The sequence below is a fragment of the Anguilla anguilla genome, chromosome 7 (genome assembly GCF_013347855.1).
Source record: "Anguilla anguilla isolate fAngAng1 chromosome 7, fAngAng1.pri, whole genome shotgun sequence".
NCBI lineage: Eukaryota > Metazoa > Chordata > Actinopteri > Anguilliformes > Anguillidae > Anguilla > Anguilla anguilla.
In genome coordinates, this window is record NC_049207.1 from 12,698,209 (window position 1) to 12,717,900 (window position 19,692).

Below are 19,692 nucleotides of genomic sequence, written 5' to 3' on the forward strand. Positions count from 1 at the left end.
TAGTAGAGGTGACTGGCAATTAAGTTCTTTTGACAAATATTAGTTTACTAGTGCTTGTTGCTTTTTACTTGCTCGTTAATTTCAGAAATGATTTGCTGGTATAGGCTAGCTATAGTTGTCTACAACAGAAATGTTTGAAAAAAAGACCTGGAGTCTTCCTAACGGAGCCTGATAACTTCTGTAGTTTCGCCAGAAGAGGGAGCCATAACTCTAAATATGTCAAGCCATAATGTCCCTCTTTTTTCACTTTTTTTTCTTAACATTCACATAAATCAATATATACAACCAGCCTGCAAACAAAAGAGCTAAGTGACAGAATACACATTGATTAATTGTTCCATATTTAACAAAATATCACAGTTTTCGCAGCCTGGTATTTCTTATTTGACTAATTATAGCGCCATATTCTTTAAATTCCTGAGGGCTTCGGTTCACTGGTCACCTGAAATCTTTGGTACTGATTCTGTTACTGCATTCTTCAGAAAATTGCATTTATAATCAGAGAAAATTAACATGTTTTTCAGCCTACTATTCAGTGTTGCTTTCCTCTAACACAATCATTATTAATTCAGACTGCAGTCCCTTGTTTCAATTAATGATTTTTGTCTGTTGCCTAAGTTGAACAAAACACCAATGTAATGTAACAGTCCACCTGGTGAGTGGTCTGGTCTTTCTGAGTTACACTTGTGATCCATTCGGGTTGCATGGGCCTTGGTTTAAAGATGCCTGTGTGTAGACTATGGCTACATTTTTTGTGTGGCCCCGCTTCTATTTTCTTGGAGTTGTGTCTTTCTGCTTGTGTGCCCCAGTCTTGGACCCATTTGCCAGCTTCTGAGACTGGCCACTTATAAAGACACACCTCTTTGGGCAATAAAACCCCCCCCCCCCCCCCCCCCCAAGAACCCCCTACCTTACCAAAAAAAGATTAACTATTATAATTGTATTTGTATTTAACCGGGTTGCCTGCTTTATAGGAAGTCTAACAGGAAAGGAGAAACTGGTAAACGTAAATAAATTAAAATGTACTTAATAAGTGTCAGTGACATCATGTAGGTATTCATGTATGTATGCACATGTGTATAATAAGTATTAACGATACTAATAATAATCATGATCAGAATATCATGAAATACAGGAAAAGGGGGCAGTGAGAATTTATCCTTCATTTATCACGATCTAAAATTAAACACAGCCGCAACCCAATAAAAAACAACCCTTTATTGTTATTTCAGGAATACAGTAGACTGCTGTGCACAGCACATACGTACAAAAATAAAAGGAAAACCATTTTTTCATATATTAGTATTCTTACTATCATCATTAGTTTTCAGAAACAAATGATTGAAGAAGTCTGTTGTTTCCTACTAATTTTACAATCATCGTAACAAATCGGAACTAAGGCAGAAGGTGAGGTATATGTTAACAAAGAGGAGGGGAATCAGAGGAAGCACACCCCCTCCTCAGTGCAGGAATACAAAACTAAGAGAGAACACAAAGGCTGCCGACAGACAGACACACTGCCCCTCCTTCACCGAGGTTCCGTTACCCTGCACAGGGCACCACTCCCCATGAAACACACATCAACTTTTTTGTTTTTGTTTAAACACTTTTTTTTAACGAAAGGTCATTTTGGCTAGAAGCATGAATCCTTCATATGCAGTTAACTTGTTCATCAGGACTACATAAATAATTTACAAACTGTTATGCCAGTCTACGTAGACACTTACGTAGGTCGTTTCATAGAAATTGTTACGCATTTCCTTAAGGACAAGGGCGAAGACCATAGATAGCTTTTCGCCTGTTTTCACTCTACGGTGTTTCATGCTCTGTGGTATCATGGGATACTGTGCAGAGTACAGCATCATGAACCTCGGTGACTGAGAGGAGAGCACTCACATACAAACATGTCAATGTGAGTCACAAACACTTCCATGGGTACAGTGTCCTGTTGGCCATATGGAGCGGCAAAAAAACAAAAAACAAACAAACAAAAAAAAAAACTCAAAATGAATACATACATGATGGATAAATAAATAAACAAACAAGGTTCTCATCACCTTCATTAACATTCACATCACAGGAGTTATTTTTCATTTGTTTTGTAAAAAAAAAAAAGCAACATGAGGGCCAGAACGGAGCCGTAAGAAAGGACTCCAGAGCAACATGTCACCACGTGTCCTTCGATGCTACACACTCCTTCTGTACTGTACCGTGGAGTCACATTCCACTCGAACCGAAGCAATCCGGTCCTGCACTTTCTCTGCCTTTCTTGTGCACAAGACACGGTTTAAGTGCACATTCCCAAACCACGTGTTCAGCAGTTCCTCAGTACTGATCATCAACCATCGCCAGGTCTAACACGGTACCCTTCACTCTTTAGCCTCAAAGTAGAGTCAGGACACAAGGAAGCACGGATAAACTTTTTTTTCTGGACAGTTGCGGAGTTTCCACAGGTTCTTAAAGTAAATGTACAAGTCAAACTGAACAATGCACCAAACCGTTCTTTTCACTGACAGACATCCTGATAGAGGTGTCATATATTGTCTCTTCACTGCTTTACTGAAGAAGCATCACCCGACTTTGGGTGTCCAGTTGAATGCCACAAGCAGTCCTTCAGAGTTCATAGCACCCTCTCCCCTTAATTGTCCAGTGCACTCTTCTACTTAAAATGCACAGGGCGTAAGACTGGGCCCCATCAGCACAACCGATGATAAATGATTTCCATTTTGTTTGCTCAGGGTAAATAAGCTTATCGTTACTGAACATAAATAGTAAAAGCATTTAGCACGTTTGACTATTCTTCAAGATTCAACTGCCAAGTTAAGCGAGCCTGTCTGGATACGGATTGTTCCTATTTAAAAAATAAATAAATGTACCAGTTAGGCTGATGCAAAATGATTTTTTTTTTACCTAAAGACTCTGCCCCATCCACAGTGACATTGAGCCGTAACAGACACTCATAGGCCACTCCCTATCTCTGTCACCCACAGTCTCCTCTGCCTTTGCTTTGATGAGAGCTCACTCCTGAAATCTTGGTTACGATGTAGAAAGTCTGTGAATTTGCTACACGGAGATGGAGTTACATCCCTTGGGAGGGGCACAGTGTCTGGTGGGGAGTTTTGTCTGTATGCCTCCTCCGGATCACCATGAGTTCCCCCACCCCAAACACACTCCTCCACAGACACCTGTCTGTGATCATCCACGGGGGGATTATCTCTTTAAATAGCAGAGTGAGACAATGCCAGGTGATCCCCGAAGTGCAGTAAGCCGATCTCACGGAAGCTTTCAGTGGCTGCCGCAGAAGCAGAGCATGCTGGGAAAGCGGAGGCTTTCTGTGATTCGGCACTTTTCGCTCTCCCGTACTGCACCAAGCCTGCGGGTGTCCCCTCCTGAGCAGAGTCAGACACGCGCTCCAGCGTGAGCACCAATCGGCTGCCATTTCACAGTTACGCAGGGACAGACGCGCGCTCGCTGTTACAAAAAATCACTCAGATTTCAACGCATTCTGACCCAAATCAGATCCAAGGTTCATATCCAGAACTGACTGCACATAGCTTACAAGAAACAGCAAATTCTCTGGTGTGCAGAAATGACAATGCTTTGCCCGGTTTTTTTTTATTTTTTATTTTTTTTACTTTAGTTTGTTTTTTTCTTCATTTGTTTGACAGCAGCTACACATCCTGTCAGGGATCTTAAGAGCCACCGATGGCAGACACTGACAGGCGCACTGTGCTGACCAGTAACATGACAACAGAGAGAGGAAGTCGCTCATCATCTACATTACAGCAGGAGGTCCAGGAACAGCCCTGACTTTTGCTTCAAGCCATAACAAACACACTAACATTCACAGCGAATTTAATACACGCAGTATCTCAGCTTTATTCATCCGTGCAAGGGTTTTTTTTCCCAGTTTTTATTTTATTGTCATCAGTATTGTTTTTTTTGTTTTTGTTTTTTTTTTTAAGCTGTGCACTCTTAGTTAATGAATTAAGGAATAAACCGAGGAATTTGGAGGGTACAAAGAAGTAAAGTTAGCCAGGGAAACCTGCGGAGATGGACCCCAGAACACAGGGGTGTAGAAGGGCCTGGGAGGCTGACCTTGGTCTAAAAATGGATTAAAGAGGGAGGGAAGGTCCCGGCCACTGCTGGAATCTCAAGGCCTTTGCTGACCATGGCTTTTACGGTGACAACTGCCCCGAGGAGGGTCTGCTCAGGTATTTGGGAAGTAGCCTGTCACCCCTGATGGGATCCACATTCTGCCGGGGTTAAACAAACAGAGGGTGCCGCGTGCACCGTCCCATAAGTCTTTTTCTGGTTAAAAGAGGCCCGTGCAGAAAAGAGGACGTATTGTGGGCGTATTGTGGGCTCGGGTGCAATAAGAGGGTGGGCTGTGTGGTTAAAAAAAAACAACAAAAAAAAAACCAAAAACAAACCACCAGTGTCTGGGAATCCCTGAAGACCTGCCCTGTGCCTCTCTTTCTATCTTCTCTATCTGTGCATAACTTCCTCTGACTTCCCGTGATTTTGCTTCCATATTGGGTAAGCGCAGCCACTGCGACCGCCGCCTTTGCCAATGGAGAACTGCGCTAGAGCACATTCCCTTGCCCACGGAGGCTGGTGCCATTACCAAATCCTGCATCCTGCATTTTTCACAAAGCTCTGAACATTAAACTCATCAGACTGTAGAAAAGACGTTCTGAGAACTATTACAGTGACCCAAATATCAAAACCATCATTGATAGCCAGATTGTGCAGCCTGAAATACGTTTCGGCATTCTCAGTCATGAAATAAGCAACATAAAGCTCCTTGTACGACTCCAATATTTTATATTATTATTTACATAAGTATTTTTGGATTTGCTTAGCAGACACCCTTTTCTAGAGTGACTTTCAGTGCTTGCAGTCCTACATTTAATACAATACGTGACCAAACATTTACCGGAGCAGTTTGGGTAAAAAACCCCCGCCTAGCTCAAGAGTACGACAGCAATGTTCGAAATTCACGGGTCAACAATGTCTCAGCCACGTTTAAAGAAGCGAAAGCTCTGGGATCCTCTGGTCTCAGTCCAGCCCATATTCTCACTTACTTAATTAAATCTAATTATCGAAAAGGAAATAAAAACTGAAGACACTCCTGGCCCTCTAGGAATTGGGCCAGAGCAGCTCGGGGTGTCCGGGAGTCGCGTGGCTCGCGTGTCAAGCCTATTTCTGACCGCAGGGTGCGTTTCTCGCATGCAAGCAACGGGGGTCGCAAGTGCCAAAGCTAAGGCAGCGCCTCACTGCAGTGGCAAGGGAGCCCAGTTTAAGCACTTCTGTGTCCCCCCTCCCCCCCCCCCACTTGACAATGACAATGGCAGCACAGTGTGGGGGGGGGGGGGGGGAGCCAAACATTCCAGTTCTGGACGGGTTTCAAAACGGAAAGCATAGAGAGTTAGCGGACATTCGATTCGGCATAACTTCATGCATCATTTTTCAGTCAGGAGGTGGCTGTTTGAGGTAATAAAAAGTATCCATTTCACTTGTAAAAGCTGAGGATATCAGTCATGACCAGTGACAGGGTGAAGTCTCTGCCAGCTATGGCAATCACCCATATAAAGCAAAGAGGTCAGCAGTGCCTCTCACTCCTTATATAATGATAATTAAATAATAATAAGCAGCAAAGTATGGCATTTACATAAGTTCTAATACAAAGTGAGCTACCCAAATATACATATATAAAGACAATAAATACTATTATATATAGTTGTGTTAGTCTTGCAGTCAATTTGTATTTGTGTATGTGTGTATATATATATATATATATATATATATATATATATATATATATTACCTTGGAGAATGTCCACATGTGCAAATGAGTGAGTTATTGCGCGTTTTACTCATATTCTTGGGAGGAAATGTGTGACAGTCATGGCGGTGGTGGCTTTGTTGCCTCTCTTCAGTCTGCCATGCTTGCTGAGGGCGATGTAGAAGCCCTTGTAAACGAAAGACTCGTAGGCGTTGTAGTTGTTTGGCAGCAGGATCTCCTTGAACTTGCACTCGTCGTGGAAGACTGCCTGAAAATGGCAGAGGAGACGGGCTCTGTAAAATGCGGCACTAACGGCATGGAAACGATACTTCAGTAAACAAGCGCGGAACATTCAGCACATGCGAGCATGCACCCACCACACACACACACACACACACACACACTCACGCGCACACATTACATGCACACACACACAGATGCACACAGATACACGAACGCACACACACTACACACACACACACACACACACACACTCACACGCACACATTACACGCACACACACACGGATGCACACAGACACACACGAACGCACACACACTACACACACTCACACACACACATACACATACGTATTACACATGCACACACACAGGCGCACACTCACACGCACACACATGCACACACAAATGCAGGCACACATACACTACCTGCACACATGCACAAACATGCAAACACAAACTCTATTCCCAGCATTCCCAAACCTTTTTCCTTCCATGGAACATTTTACAAATTTATAGAATCTCATGTCACACCACTTTACAAGCGAGCGACACACTGATGTTGATGTGACGTGTCAACAGTAGGTCTAAAGTAGCTCTGTTCTTTCAGAGTTTTAATTAAGCGAAATGCATTTTAATTACATTTATTTTGGCTTTTGTGAATGGGATTTGTTTATTTAAGTATTTAAAGTTCACGTGAACTTTTAAATGTTTTTAACGGATTTTTCACACGGCAGGCCCAACATTGTTTGACGCCACACCAGCACCATTGCACACCGATTGGGAAATGCTGCTTTATCCATACAGTCCACATTCAAAAATACTTTCTGTATGCACACAGGTAAACAAGCACATTCATATACACTTCCCACTTATCTCCAGGTCTCCGTTTGTAATATTTTTTTACAGTTTGTTTGTCACATCCAATGTATTTTGAAGAGGATATTCAACAATTCACCAATATCCCATCGCCCATAAGGGAAACACTCAAACATACGTCTTCATTTCCCTGAGAAAATTATGTTGTTATAGTTTTTCACCAAATTGTCTAAATGTACCTGATTTTCAAAACCTCCTGCATGAGATTGTCTACCTCCTGTTTTTATTTTACCAAAGCACCACCCATTCTTAATAATATGAATGAAATGGTATCAAAAATTGTCATTTTACAATGTGGACAATGATGGACAATTGGTATGGTATGCAAACAGAACAATTAATTACAGCTGAATGGTTCCTTTTTCTTAGTTTGAGTGCCTCTGTTGTGCAGACAGGAACTATTTGTACAATAGAAATGGTACAACAATGGAAGAAGTACATTTATGGTAATAAGTACATTTAAAAGTAGATATAGCTGCCAGAAATTTACATTATATGTCAAGCAAGCAGTATGTAGTAGTGTGTGTGTGTGTGTATTTTTCTTTAGTGGCAGATGGAGGCAAAACCTTTCAAAACCTTTCTGGCTAAAAACCTTCAGTACACATGTGCTGTGAGCAATAAAGGGATGTGAATCTGCTTCTGAGCCACAGCCTGTAAGGGGCTGTAATCCACAGCGCTCTCAGCCAATGCTGAAACTGTCTGTTCTTATATTTTATCAGCATCTGTATTCAGTCTTGGTGACACAGTCCTGACGCAAGCCTCGATGGAACTGTCTGCAGCATTTTTTTTTCTTTTTTTCTTTTTTTCTTTTTGGGTTGAATCATAGCACACAGGGAAATGTCTGGCATCCCCCACACCCACCCCACCCCACCCACGCAGAGCACTACAGCCAATGCAGAACCCCAAGAAATATTCACAGCACAAATCGTCATTTTAAAATCCAGTATGCAAACTGTTTTATAGACATCTGAGTACACACACGTACAACCCCTCCCCTCACACAAATTCATGAAAAGTCATTAAAGTTAAATACTGAAGATTTATTTAATTGTTACTGAACTCAAAACTACAATATCAAAGCGACATTATGAAATATATCAAAAGATACTTTAGCATCTGCAAGAGATCAGCTGATAGGTGGTATCTGGCGTACTTAGATTGTCTGCGGTGACAGCTAGTACTACGAGAGAGGATGCGCGAACGGGCCAGCTACTGTTTAGGACCACAAGCAAGTATAGCCTACCTGCCCCGCGGTTACTATGCTATTTCACTATTTTCTTAATTTACAGTGTCGTTAGCATTGGTGTTCCAGTCACGCATTTCGGAGGCCTTTGAGTGCATTAATTCTGGACTTATGGAATTCAGTCAAACAGTTACACTAGGCAGTTCATCCTCATACGTAATCAAATCAGTTCTGGAAAAAAGTCCAGTGAGACCGCTCACGAAGATAATGTCATCACCCACGACTGGGCAGATGCAATTGCGTATTAATTATTTCCTTAAAACCCCCATTTTCCGATATTTCGGCACGCCAACATCGATGCAACAAACGTGACTTATGAAGCCAAAGGACAAAGGGCGTTAAAGCCAACATAATCCGTGGTCATTGGGATATTGCACAGGCCTGCCTTGTTTCCTACAAGCGATACTATTACAATGTCGGGAAGGGGAGTTATTGTTATATTATCGCTATTAGCAACATTATTTAAGATAAATTATTAATAATTACTATTGACTATAGTCTAGTCAGGTTACATAGTTTCATCGTATATATTAAACATCGGCAGTGCATCATTTTTGCTTTATGCTACATAAATGAGCATTCATTCATGCAGCTTGCTTTTTAGCTACATGAATGAGTATATATATATATATATATATATATATATATATATATATATAAACGACAGAATGAAAAATGCCAGTTAATTAGCGTTTGTAGGCTAATTCAACACAAACATTCTCAGACGTTTTTATTCGCAGCAATATCAGGCACATTGCAAATAGTTAAGATTCATAACACATGCTAGCCCAGCTATTGCACCATTTTAGACCCTCTTTCTGATACCGCATAACAATTAGAAGGAATAATAATTTTGCACACCTACCGTTCCATATAACCTTCCTCTGCCACTCATTGCGACAAACTGGTCACTTTCCACCCCAAACAAGCTAACCACTCCTCGATCTACCGTGGAGATCTCTATTAGACCTATTCGGATAAAACATCAGTTAAACATTGCAAAATAAACCAATCAGTTCGGCAGAAACTACAGCCTGTGGGATAAACAATGACATGCACTGTGCAGCAGTGGGTGTAACCTTGTAGGTTGCTTCCCTAAATGTATTGTCTTTGTCCTGAACAGTATTCACACTGGAGATTTATTCGTCTTATTCGTAAGAATATCAATCATAACCACGGCTTCCGATGTGCATATCTATCCGTTTCTGGGCCGCAGAAGGAGCCGGTGTAAAAATAAGTTGGCGTCTAAATTCGTCCAAGCATTCATGTCATGTTTGAGCCTGGGAAGATATTTAGCACTGATGGATACGGGGTTTTTTAATAGATTGTCTTTGCTTTAGGAGACATCCAATGCTGCCTATGCGGCCGATTAAATATCATGCAAAATAACAAGGATACAGATGCGGTTCGAGTCGCAATTACTTGCTACTGCTCGTGTTATGTGTCTATTGCATTACATTTCTGGGCGAAACTCACTGTACTGGTTTTCATTATGTACACCGTTTATCTTGCCGTCTGGGAGGACCTGAAGGTGGAACCCGATGCCCACGTTGCAGTAAAGCCTCCGCACTCTCTTGATGCCCAGCAAATAGTCACTCTCCCAGTTCAGGTCCGATTTCTCCCCTGAGACCCCCAGAATGGAGCGGGAGAACAGGGTCTCCCATCTTTTCTCCAATAAAGTTGCATTAGTCCTGCTTGGAATCGGATATGATGACACAATCCCCACTAGGAACCCCAGGAGAACAATCGCAGTCAACGTCCAGTGCGTGCTGGCCTCGCAGGACATACTGATGAGAAGCCTTTGCGCAATGGCCATCCGGTTTACCTTCGGGGCACGTGGTCAAAATTAATGGCCCTAAAAATACCACTCTTCTTGTTTTTCTTCCTTCGGCATGGTGGCAGAGGCTTATTTTTGGAAGGCAGATCAGGGTTTCGGGCATGAAACGAAAGCCCGAGAGCAGTGGAGTAGAAAACGGAGAGAGCGCGGCAGAGCTTGAGGTGGTGATGGTGATGATTACCATGTTTTGCAGCTCCGCGCCTCTCTCGACAGGCAACGCTGGCTGTGGAGAACGCCACTCACCAAAAACCTATTTCACCTTGCCGGGTGCCCGCATTTTTATATGACATCACTCTGACTTCACTCCGCTGCCCCACGGAACAAAGTAGGAGTGGAAGGGAGGGGAGGGGGGGAGAGAGAGAGGGAGAAAAGTTGCAAGCCAGCAAGAGCTGAAGCGCTGAACTGCAATGTCAAGTCTGCTGGGAGTTCAATCGAATGCTGTCACTCTGCATGGGAGACGGGGAGAGACCCCTCATTGGACGGCTTTGAGCGATCATGGGATGTGATGGGCACTTTGGCAGAGCCCAAATTGGGCCGGTGGTCATATGTCTGACGGGCTGCCGTTTCCTTATTTAGCATGAAGGTGTAAAAACAGTCCAGCAGTCACCGGAGAGCAATGGCAATCCTGTGAGCCACTTCCTGCGCTGTTTGTTCAGGAAGTTTACATTGCTGTGTATTTAAAATGCCTATTTTCTAATCATTTTGAATATTAAAACAAAACGGGAAAAAAACGAATAGCATCACAGCACATTATTCGCTGTGAAGTTGAAACGTGAAAAGGATTTCGTCATCACTGTCAAAAGGACACAGAAGTGAGGGATTTTATTCTTCTTGCACCTAATGCCATCGCGTCTGTAATGTCTGCACGTCACTGGACAGGGTGCTTCCTCACGCGCTACCCCGGGGAGTTCTGAGGCTGAAATAAAATACAGTATTCCTTGGGAACCCCGAAGAGCGGCGCTGTTTCATGCAAAATGCTACATCAAGAATCCCATCGATCTTGACTTGCTATTACTTATCGCTCATTCAGCTGGCGCCAAGTTAGCATCAGAACTCAGATAAGAAACAATAACGCTAAAGCAATGCCAAATGCGGCATTGTTTAAAACGAAACGCCTTAATATACAATACGTTAGTCTCAATTGCAGAGCCTAAGCGTGGTCATCCATTATAACAATTAAGCCAGCTGAACAGGACGACCTAACAATAAGAGCACTGGTAAGCTGGTAACACTTGCCATTTCAATGCAGCAAAGCAGATTGTGACACTTGTACAACACCTGAAAGGTTGAATAAAACGCATTTGCGCCCCGTTGTTACAATTCAATTTATTAATTTCATATAAAAGGAGTTATTGCGAATGTTCAATCACATACAACAGAAGGAAATGACCAGTTTCATCTTGTGCTTCAAAACATTGCAATTTTTTTTTCCCCGAATAAAATGATGATGTCCTTAACACGTGAACTTACTAGGGAAACCAGAAACACATTTCAGTAACCCGCAAATAAATGAAAATAGTTTTTGTTGTTGTTTATAGTGAAAGGATCCCTGATTTGCCAAACATATCTATCTACGAATAAAACAGAAAAAAACCTAAAGCAGATTATTCAAAACAGGATAAAAGTGACATTTTAGAAGTAATACAGTTGAAACCAATGAAGAACAAACCACTGGAATGAACTTGGTAAAACACAAAACAGAAAAAATGAAAAGTCTTGACAAATCAGAAACACAACGCCCATGTTAACCAAGCCTATACGCTTGTGCTCTGAATGGGTAAATTACATTATTTATTCTGTAAACACTACCTTGTAATCTGGAAACTAGTCTCTACTCCAGGCACATGTTGTTCAAATTCACTTAAAAAAAAATAAAAAACACTGAAATGAATTTAATGAAACTGCTAAGCCCCTGCGCATTATGCAGAATGTGACGAGGAAAACTAGACCCTTTGTATGTCCGATACATTTTTCAAAATAAGAGTGCTGTACGCGATTCTCTGGCAACAGCCATTTGAAAAATTCGCTTTTATTTTCTAAATAAAAATCGTAATCTCTACGTCTTGTACACGGACTATACAGTAAAATTCTTGGTGTTAGTTCAACTCTAACAGTGTTACTTCGACTCTTAACAGATAACATTTGTTCCCCCTTTGGAATGTGGGACCAAATGTAATCTGTTAAGAGCTTAATTATCACTGCTAGAGTTGAATTGAACACTGGACAGTTTACTGTGTAGTTCTCAAACCTCAACATTCCCAAACCTCAAAACGCAACATTTTCAACCTAAAAATGCAATAATTGAACCAAAAGTTATCAGATTGTGGACCTGTTTGATTTTTTACCACATTGTTCAACATATTTTTCGAAAAATTTTGGCTTCAATGTGTCGACCTGAGGAAAACAGGCAAGATTCTTTGGTGTCACAATATGACAGAAAAGTGTGCAACCGACAAACAAACAGACATGAAAATTTGGACACTAAAACCTGAGGCAGGCCCTGGCTACGAACAGACTATCCTCCTCCGTGTAACACATTACCGTACATACTTGGGGGACTTGCTTTTAGAATGGAAAATATCATATCCAAAGACATGTCAATACTATGCTATAATTCTACTGTAATCGACATGAATGTCTGTAGACAAAATCAGCTTATTTCATTATTCTAATTTTTTATAAACTATGGACGTCCTATTGTTAACAAATAGCTACATTATAACAACTCATGATATATTGATTTATCCATTTATTTTATTAAAGAATCTGTGCTGTAAGCAGCTTTAACAGCATGTGGGGATCACTTGGGAAAGCTTTGTGCAAGCGATTCTGTGGTTACTGGGAGCAGTATTGGTTGACCAGATGAGCACTTTGAAATCACACTCAAGAAATAAAATGGAGGGACACAAATAAATTATGATGCTGAAAATGAGTTTCACCTCACATCTATACAAAAGAAACAATAATTTAACTTCTTTTCACAGAAATATCCTTTGCCCTTACACCTTGATAGATGTGATACAAAAAAGGCAAATATGTTGTAATATGTGCTTATTATTTTTTTTTATAATAAATATATAGAAATTTACAAAAAAAAAAGTTTCTATATGTTTAGGCACTTTCTGAAATTGTGAACTTTGTTTTCTCAGTCTGTTAATATAAATGTTCCAAGACATGAGTATTTTCTACAGCTGAGGAAACACTGTATTGAAATAGCAATACAGTATTACACTGTAAATATCATTACTTAAGAGGACATAGATTATCAAAAAGTACTCGAAGACTGAATGGTAGAGATTAGGACACTGTGCAATTCAAATTCAGAAATGAACATGTGAAATCGAGAGTTTCCAAAACCAAGAGAACCCTTGGCAAAGCACATGAATACACAGCTGTGCTATACCCAGCTAAACCATTTCAAATCCAGTTCCAGCTGTGATTTTGGACACAAAACCTCTCTCTTATGCACACACACAGACCCTCAGTAGGTTCAGAAGAAGCCATACAGGACACTTTATCTTCCAGGAAAAATTTGGCATGCTCTCTCCAACTCTGTGGATTGGCTTTTATATTTGTGCCCTTTAAATTCTGTCTGGCTTGATACCATGCCTCTCCTTCAGGGGGCAATAAACAAGCATGTGCGCACTACCAAACAAGAACACTTACAGAACATGCTGTAAGGCATTCAGTAGCAGAAAAACATCATTGCTGGCCAACAGGAAGAGATGTTGCCATCAAAGCCATATGATTGTACCACTCACATTCATGACCGATTGACTGATATGGTGTACCAAGAATGACAACGAATGCGTTTAAAATAATATACTGGAAAAATAACCAGAACACACATTTAAGAAAACTACCTGATTGATAGAAGGTAACAGCACACCTGCATATGCAGAAAAAGTCTTTAAATACATGGTGGCACCTGAAATGCACGTGCAGGCTGACAGCAGACTGAAGTTACTGTGTTTGTGACAGTTGTGTGTGTGTGTGTGTGTGTATGCGTGTGTGTGTGTGTGCATGTGTGTGTGTGTGTGTGTGCGTGTGCTTCTTATCAGTCACAATGATCCTGAGGGTTCTGGGCTCCCATTTTTGGTGCCACACATCCAGCGATCCACTGCACTTAGGCATTTACCGTCTATACTCCTAATTGTATACTGAAAATTGAATAGCAGACTTCCACTGCCCCGTTTTGACATCACAAAGAGGTGCATACAGTACAATTACAGGATTTGATTCTGAACAAAAAACCACCATCATGTAATCAAAAAGATTTTCAGTAACCCAGTATCCCAGCATTCCCAAAATACTGCTAGCATGACAGTTGGTCTTTTATTATGGTAATCGAATGTGGGCTGGCATTTGCAGCACCTAAAAATCCTTCTGTAACTGTTCTGGACTCGTCTTGGATCTAAACTGAGCCAATCATAGACCCATTTATCCAAAAGGGAATAAATAAATCGCTATCTCTCTCTCTCTCTCTCTCTCTCTCTCTCTCCCTGTCTAACACAAACACACACACACAGACACACACACACAAACACAAACACACATACACACAAACAAAATGTAATAAGAAAATTAAATTAGTAAAAAAAAAAAAACCCCAAAGACTAATTTAGGTGCCAAATGTTTTTACACCCATTAACCCAGTTCATGCTAGCAACACTCCAGGCACACAGGTGACCTCACCCAAACAGGTTGCATAACAAATTCCCATAGGGACATAAATATATGCTCTTATATACAAAAATATATACAGCAAAACTGTGCTTTACATAAAAACCAAAATAAAGTAAAGGACCTTGAAACATAGTTGGATTTTGGGATGTACACATAAAAACTAGAGTTTTGAAATTTCTGTGGTTCAGGACGGCTTAATTTTTGAGTGACAGATGAACTGTGTTTGGGGATGAGATCCATTCATTTGTCATGACTGCAACATAACCCCCCCCCCCCAAAAACAGGACGGATAAACCGGCACACAACCCACCCACCCTCGCTGTGGAGAAGCAGGATGCTTTCAGTAGGGAGAGCACAGGCCCCCCCCCCCCTCTGGCCCGCACCTTGAATTTCCCTTCAGAGAGGTGCTGGGAGAGGGCCTGGTAGGCACTTTCAACATGGAGGCGGGGCTTAATCGATACAACCCCGCCCCCTCCGTTCTGAAAGAATCTGAACAGGCAGGGCGTGGCCATCTCGCCATGCTTTTCTCAGAGCTCTGGGAGCCCCCACTCTCAACACTGTGGTTGGGGCGGACAGACCGTTTTTGAGGGTCCTGTTAGATAATGGAGGTAATGAAAAAGGATCCTGACTGCCTGAGCAGAAAGCAAAAAAAAGGATGGATCCAAGTCACATGACTAGCACTGTCCACCAGGGTTGGGATGAGGTAAACTTCAGACAAGACTGACCAGGGGATTGTGCCAATAAAAAATATTTTAAAATATTTAAATAAAATACAATATTTTGACATGAGAGGACAGAGCTTCTGCAGAACAGGCGAAAAAAAAAAGATACGCCGTTTCGTGCAGGAGGCAGTAGTGGACACACACGCTCACATACAACACACTTCCTTTCCTAGCTCCTCCGCGGTCTCTCTCAGCACTTGAGGTCTCTTTGGTCGAAGACGATGTGGCGGGCCAGGTAGATGGCGATGGCGCCGAAGATGGCGGAGGAAGCGATGTAGGCCGTGACAGACTCCGTGAGCTGGACGATCATCCCCATGAAGAACGTGGGGAAGACCTGCGAGAGCAGGAAGGTGCTGTCCAGGATGGCGAAGTCCAGGCCCACGCCGCGTTTCCCATGATCCTCCGGCTCAGGCGGGCCGGGGCCCGGGGCGCAGCCGTTCTGGCCGTGCGGAGCAGCTTGGTGGTAGGCGTGCCCGTTGGCACTGCCCCTCTTGTAGTTCAGGCCTCCCTCCTCATCCTCCGCCATGCACAAAGATTCTCGCGTGACTGCGATCCCGTTCACCCGTGTGTTTTTGGCTTTGTTTTTTGGCATATAAACCTGAAAAAGAAATCACCAGAAGCCATCAGTGAATCTTACGTTTCCATAAAACATTATATCTCTATGGCTCAGTTATGAATTCCAAGACAAATCAGATTGATTATATTGGTCTGCAGCAGTATGCAAATGTACAAGCCCCATAATGGTTTCAGTCATAAAGAACTCAGGATGAACAGACAGTGAGAGCAAAAGCAAGACGCTGGAAAGTGTCCAGTATTACAAGGTGAATGTGTCCTATATGAACTTGTACCCCTGGAACTACTGTTTTTTGCTCTGTCTCCTTTGCTTTGTCAAAACTGAAAATTCAGAGTCTGAGTGTGAGAGAGTGAGAGTGAGAGACAGCGTGAGAGTATGACAGAGAGTGAGAGAGAGAGAGAGAGAGATTCTTCAGTACACGTGCAGAAGGAAAAGCTGTCCGGGCAGAGGGGGGGGGCCCAACCTCCTTCTCCTTGTGGTAGTGGCAGGTGAGGGTGTAGGGCAGGGTCTGCAGGGTGGCGTAGGCGAAGCCGGTGAGGGCGGACATGGCGGTGACCAGGACCACGCTCTTGGACAGGCAGATGACCAGGGTGGAGGCGGTGAAGCTGAGCATGCTGCCCAGGTAGACGCGGCGCGAGCCGAAGAGGCGCACCAGCCGGCTCATGCCCAGCGAGAAGAGGGTGGAGGTGGCGCACTGCAGGAACAGCCCCAGGCTCCCCACGCGGATCCCTGCAACACAGAGGGCATTCTGGGACTGGAGAGTCACGATCCCGGTGATGATACAGCTGATCCTGTTGGCTGCGTTACAGTAAAAGCAACAGCTCACTCCCGTGGGGTTTTCGTCTGTTTGCACAGGAGCATTTGCGCTTGTGTGTGCGTGTCTGCATGGGGTGTGTGGCTTCATACAGTATCGTGAAAAAGTATTTGTCTCCTTCCTGATGTGCTCTATTACTGCATATTTGTCACACTGAATGGTTTCGGATCTTGAGATAAAATGTAATATTAGACAAAGGGAAACAGAATAAACACAAAACCAACTGACAATTAGATTCAGCTGATTGACCACAGCCAGCTTGATTGCAGCCACAGTGAAGTAGTTACCACAAAGTTTCTACAAGTACACTATTCCATGATTAAAGAAAATTCCAGAAGAGAAAAACAAAGTTATTGAAATATATCAGTCTGAAAAGGAAATGCACAGTTCCAAAGCCATTCCTAAGGCTCTGGGACTCATCCAGGAAGTCACAAAAGATCCCAGAGAACATCCAAAGAACTGCAGGCCTCTCTAGCCTCGGCTGAGGTCAGTGTTCATGACTCCACAATAAGAAAGAGACTGGGCAAAAATGGGATTCGTGGGAGAGTAGCAAGGCAGAAACCACTGCTAACCAAGAGAAACATCAATGTTCATCGCACATTTGCAAAAAAAGACCTGGATGATACCCAAGCATTTTGGGATAATGTTCTATGGACAGATGAGTCAAAAGTGCAACTTTTTGGACAACACAGGTCCCATTATGTATGTAAAGTCGTACAACTAGATATTACATTTAAGGTGTTTGATAATTTTTTCATTAAATAAATTAAACAATTATTTTAAAATATATCTTTTGTGTCTACTCAGGTTCCCTCTGTCTAATATTACATTTTGTCTAAAGATCTGAAACCATTCAGTGTGACAAATATACAATGATAGAGAAATTAGGAAGGGGACAACAACTTTTTTAAGGCACTGTATGTGTATTTGAGCAGATATGTACATTTCTCTGTTTGAGTGTGTGTGTGTGTGTGTGCGCGCGTGAGTGCACATCTACAAGCAAGCTTGTACTGGATAACACAGCTTGAACATGTGCACACCATTGTGAGCAAATAAACAGTAATTTGCCAGTTAGTTGATATTTCATTTAAGGGGGATAATGGCCATAAGCAAACAAAAGCAAGCGATCCGGTTTGTGTACAAAGTTTAAAACCTGAAAAAAGTCAGCAAACAGTGTGATCCGGCTGGGCCGAACCCCTGGTAGGGAGGGCTGACCCTTAAATAAATTTGGAGAAAGCGCCGCTGGGTGAAGTGCATGTTTGCAGAGGAAGTGTCTCCCACGTCCAGCCCAAACACGACAGTGCCGGGGCCAGAGAGGAGGAATTCACTGTTTAAACAGCGAGTGTGTCGGGGGGGTGGAGAGACTCCTCCACAGGAACGTGTCTGAAATAGAGCTGTTTTCCCCCTCTTTCTCATCGACGTCAAACTGCCGGAGGAGGGGGGCGGGCGGGCGGGCGGGCAGGCGGGCGGGGGGGGGGGGGCTGGGCGGGCGGGCGGGGGGCGGCTCTCGTCGGGAACGTCTATTCCAGACATGTAGGGCCCTTTGTGGTGACAGACTTTATTTGCGGTGCCCTAAGTTCGAGCTAATCTGTCATCCTGATGTTTCACTTAGCAGTTTGCGTACGGGTCCCAGGAAGTTCAGAGAGTCCTGAGAGGGCTGTGTGCTCCAGATCATGTTCCCACTGAACGCCTCCAGAGGGACAGAAGCATGTGAGCCCAGTGACAGGGAGACGCACTGTGAGGGCCAGTTAGACAGGGAGACACACTGTGAGGGCCAGTTTGACAGGGAGACACACTGTGAGGGCCAGTTAGACAGGGAGACACACTGTGAGGGCCAGTTAGACAGGGAGACACACTGTGAGGGCCAGTTAGACAGGGAGACACACTGTGAGGGCCAGTTAGACAGGGAGACACACTGTGAGGGCCAGTTAGACAGGGAGACACACTGTGAGGGCCAGTTAGACAGGGAGACACACTGTGAGGGCCAGTTAGACAGGGAGACACACTGTGAGGGCCAGTTAGACAGGGAGACGCACTGTGAGGGCCAGTTAGACAGGGAGACGCACTGTGAGGGCCAGTTTGACAGGGAGACGCACTGTGAGGGCCAGTTTGACAGGGAGACGCACTGTGAGGGCCAGTTTGACAGGGAGACACACTGTGAGGGCCAGTTTGACAGGGAGACACACTGTGAGGGTGTCTCCCTGTCAGGCCAGTTAGACAGGGAGACACAGTGTGAGGGCCAGTTAGACAGGGAGACACACTGTCAAAGCATGGAGCTCATGAGGACAGGACATGGACAGGGAAGCACTGCAGCACATGGGGCAAATACAGAACTAAACAAATACTTTAAAACTTGGCAAATATATCAGAACAGGTCAATTTCAGCAAAATCCTGAGGTTTTTATTATGGTAAGCAGGTGTGTGTGAGGTGTGAGAGATAATGCGTGTGAGTGTGTAAATGAGAGATTAAATGTGTGTGTGTGTATGAGAAAGGAGAGAGAGTGAGAAAAACTGTGAAAAATGTGGGTGTGTGAGAAAGAGAGTGCGAGAGAGCATGGAAACTACAGTTTTCTACACACACACATGCATAGTACTTGGCTTTATTGAGTATCTCTGACAGTTTCAGTCTAATCTTTTTCAGTAGTTTTGGTGAGGCATGAGTTAATGTACTCATGAGACTGAACTTCCTCCACAGAGTGTGGAGGAGTAGGGCCAGAATGTCCTGTGGATGAGCAGGCCAGAACATCCAGAGGAGGAACAGGGGAGGCTTGACATGAAGCACAGCTCAGGATGGAGCTCCTGAGGACCGCAGCTGGGCGGGGCACCCGTGCCTAATGCAGCTGTGTGGCTGGGATAGCATTCCACGAACTCCACGGCACGATAACTCCAGGGCATAACTGGACACTACGG

At 43.3% G+C, this 19,692-nt stretch overlaps 2 protein-coding genes across 9 annotated transcripts in view; both read right to left on the bottom strand.

The window, feature by feature from the left end:
- Window positions 1-1,203: 1,203 nt before the first annotated feature.
- Window positions 1,204-10,417, bottom strand: LOC118231124 (fibroblast growth factor 6-like). Its single transcript, XM_035424645.1, has 3 exons — window positions 9,626-10,417; window positions 9,015-9,118; window positions 1,204-6,056 (listed from the first exon to the last, which is right to left on the bottom strand). The coding sequence occupies exons 1-3, from the start codon at window positions 9,963-9,965 to the stop codon at window positions 5,880-5,882; spliced, it is 621 nt and encodes a 206-aa protein (XP_035280536.1). The 5' UTR covers window positions 9,966-10,417; the 3' UTR covers window positions 1,204-5,879.
- An 880-nt stretch (window positions 10,418-11,297) lies between these two features.
- LOC118231748 (solute carrier family 45 member 3) overlaps window positions 11,298-19,692 on the bottom strand; it is a 32,452-nt gene continuing 24,057 nt past the window's right edge. For all 8 annotated transcript variants that reach the window (XM_035425905.1, XM_035425911.1, XM_035425906.1 and 5 more), the window contains 2 exons: window positions 16,432-16,697; window positions 11,298-15,992 (listed from right to left, as the gene is read on the bottom strand). In XM_035425905.1, coding sequence (XP_035281796.1) covers window positions 15,585-15,992; window positions 16,432-16,697 — 674 coding nt within the window. In that variant the 3' untranslated portion in view covers window positions 11,298-15,584. The remainder of the gene's footprint in view (window positions 15,993-16,431; window positions 16,698-19,692) is intronic.

Coding starts and splice junctions, on each gene's coding strand:
- LOC118231124 (XM_035424645.1), bottom strand. CDS start 9,965: ATGGCCATTGCGCAAAGGCTTCTCATCAGTATGTCCTGCGAGGCCAGC. Junction 9,119..9,625: donor ACATAATGAAAACCAGTACA/GTGAGTTTCGCC, acceptor TTATCCGAATAG/GTCTAATAGAGATCTCCACG. Junction 6,057..9,014: donor GAGGAAGGTTATATGGAACG/GTAGGTGTGCAA, acceptor TGCCATTTTCAG/GCAGTCTTCCACGACGAGTG.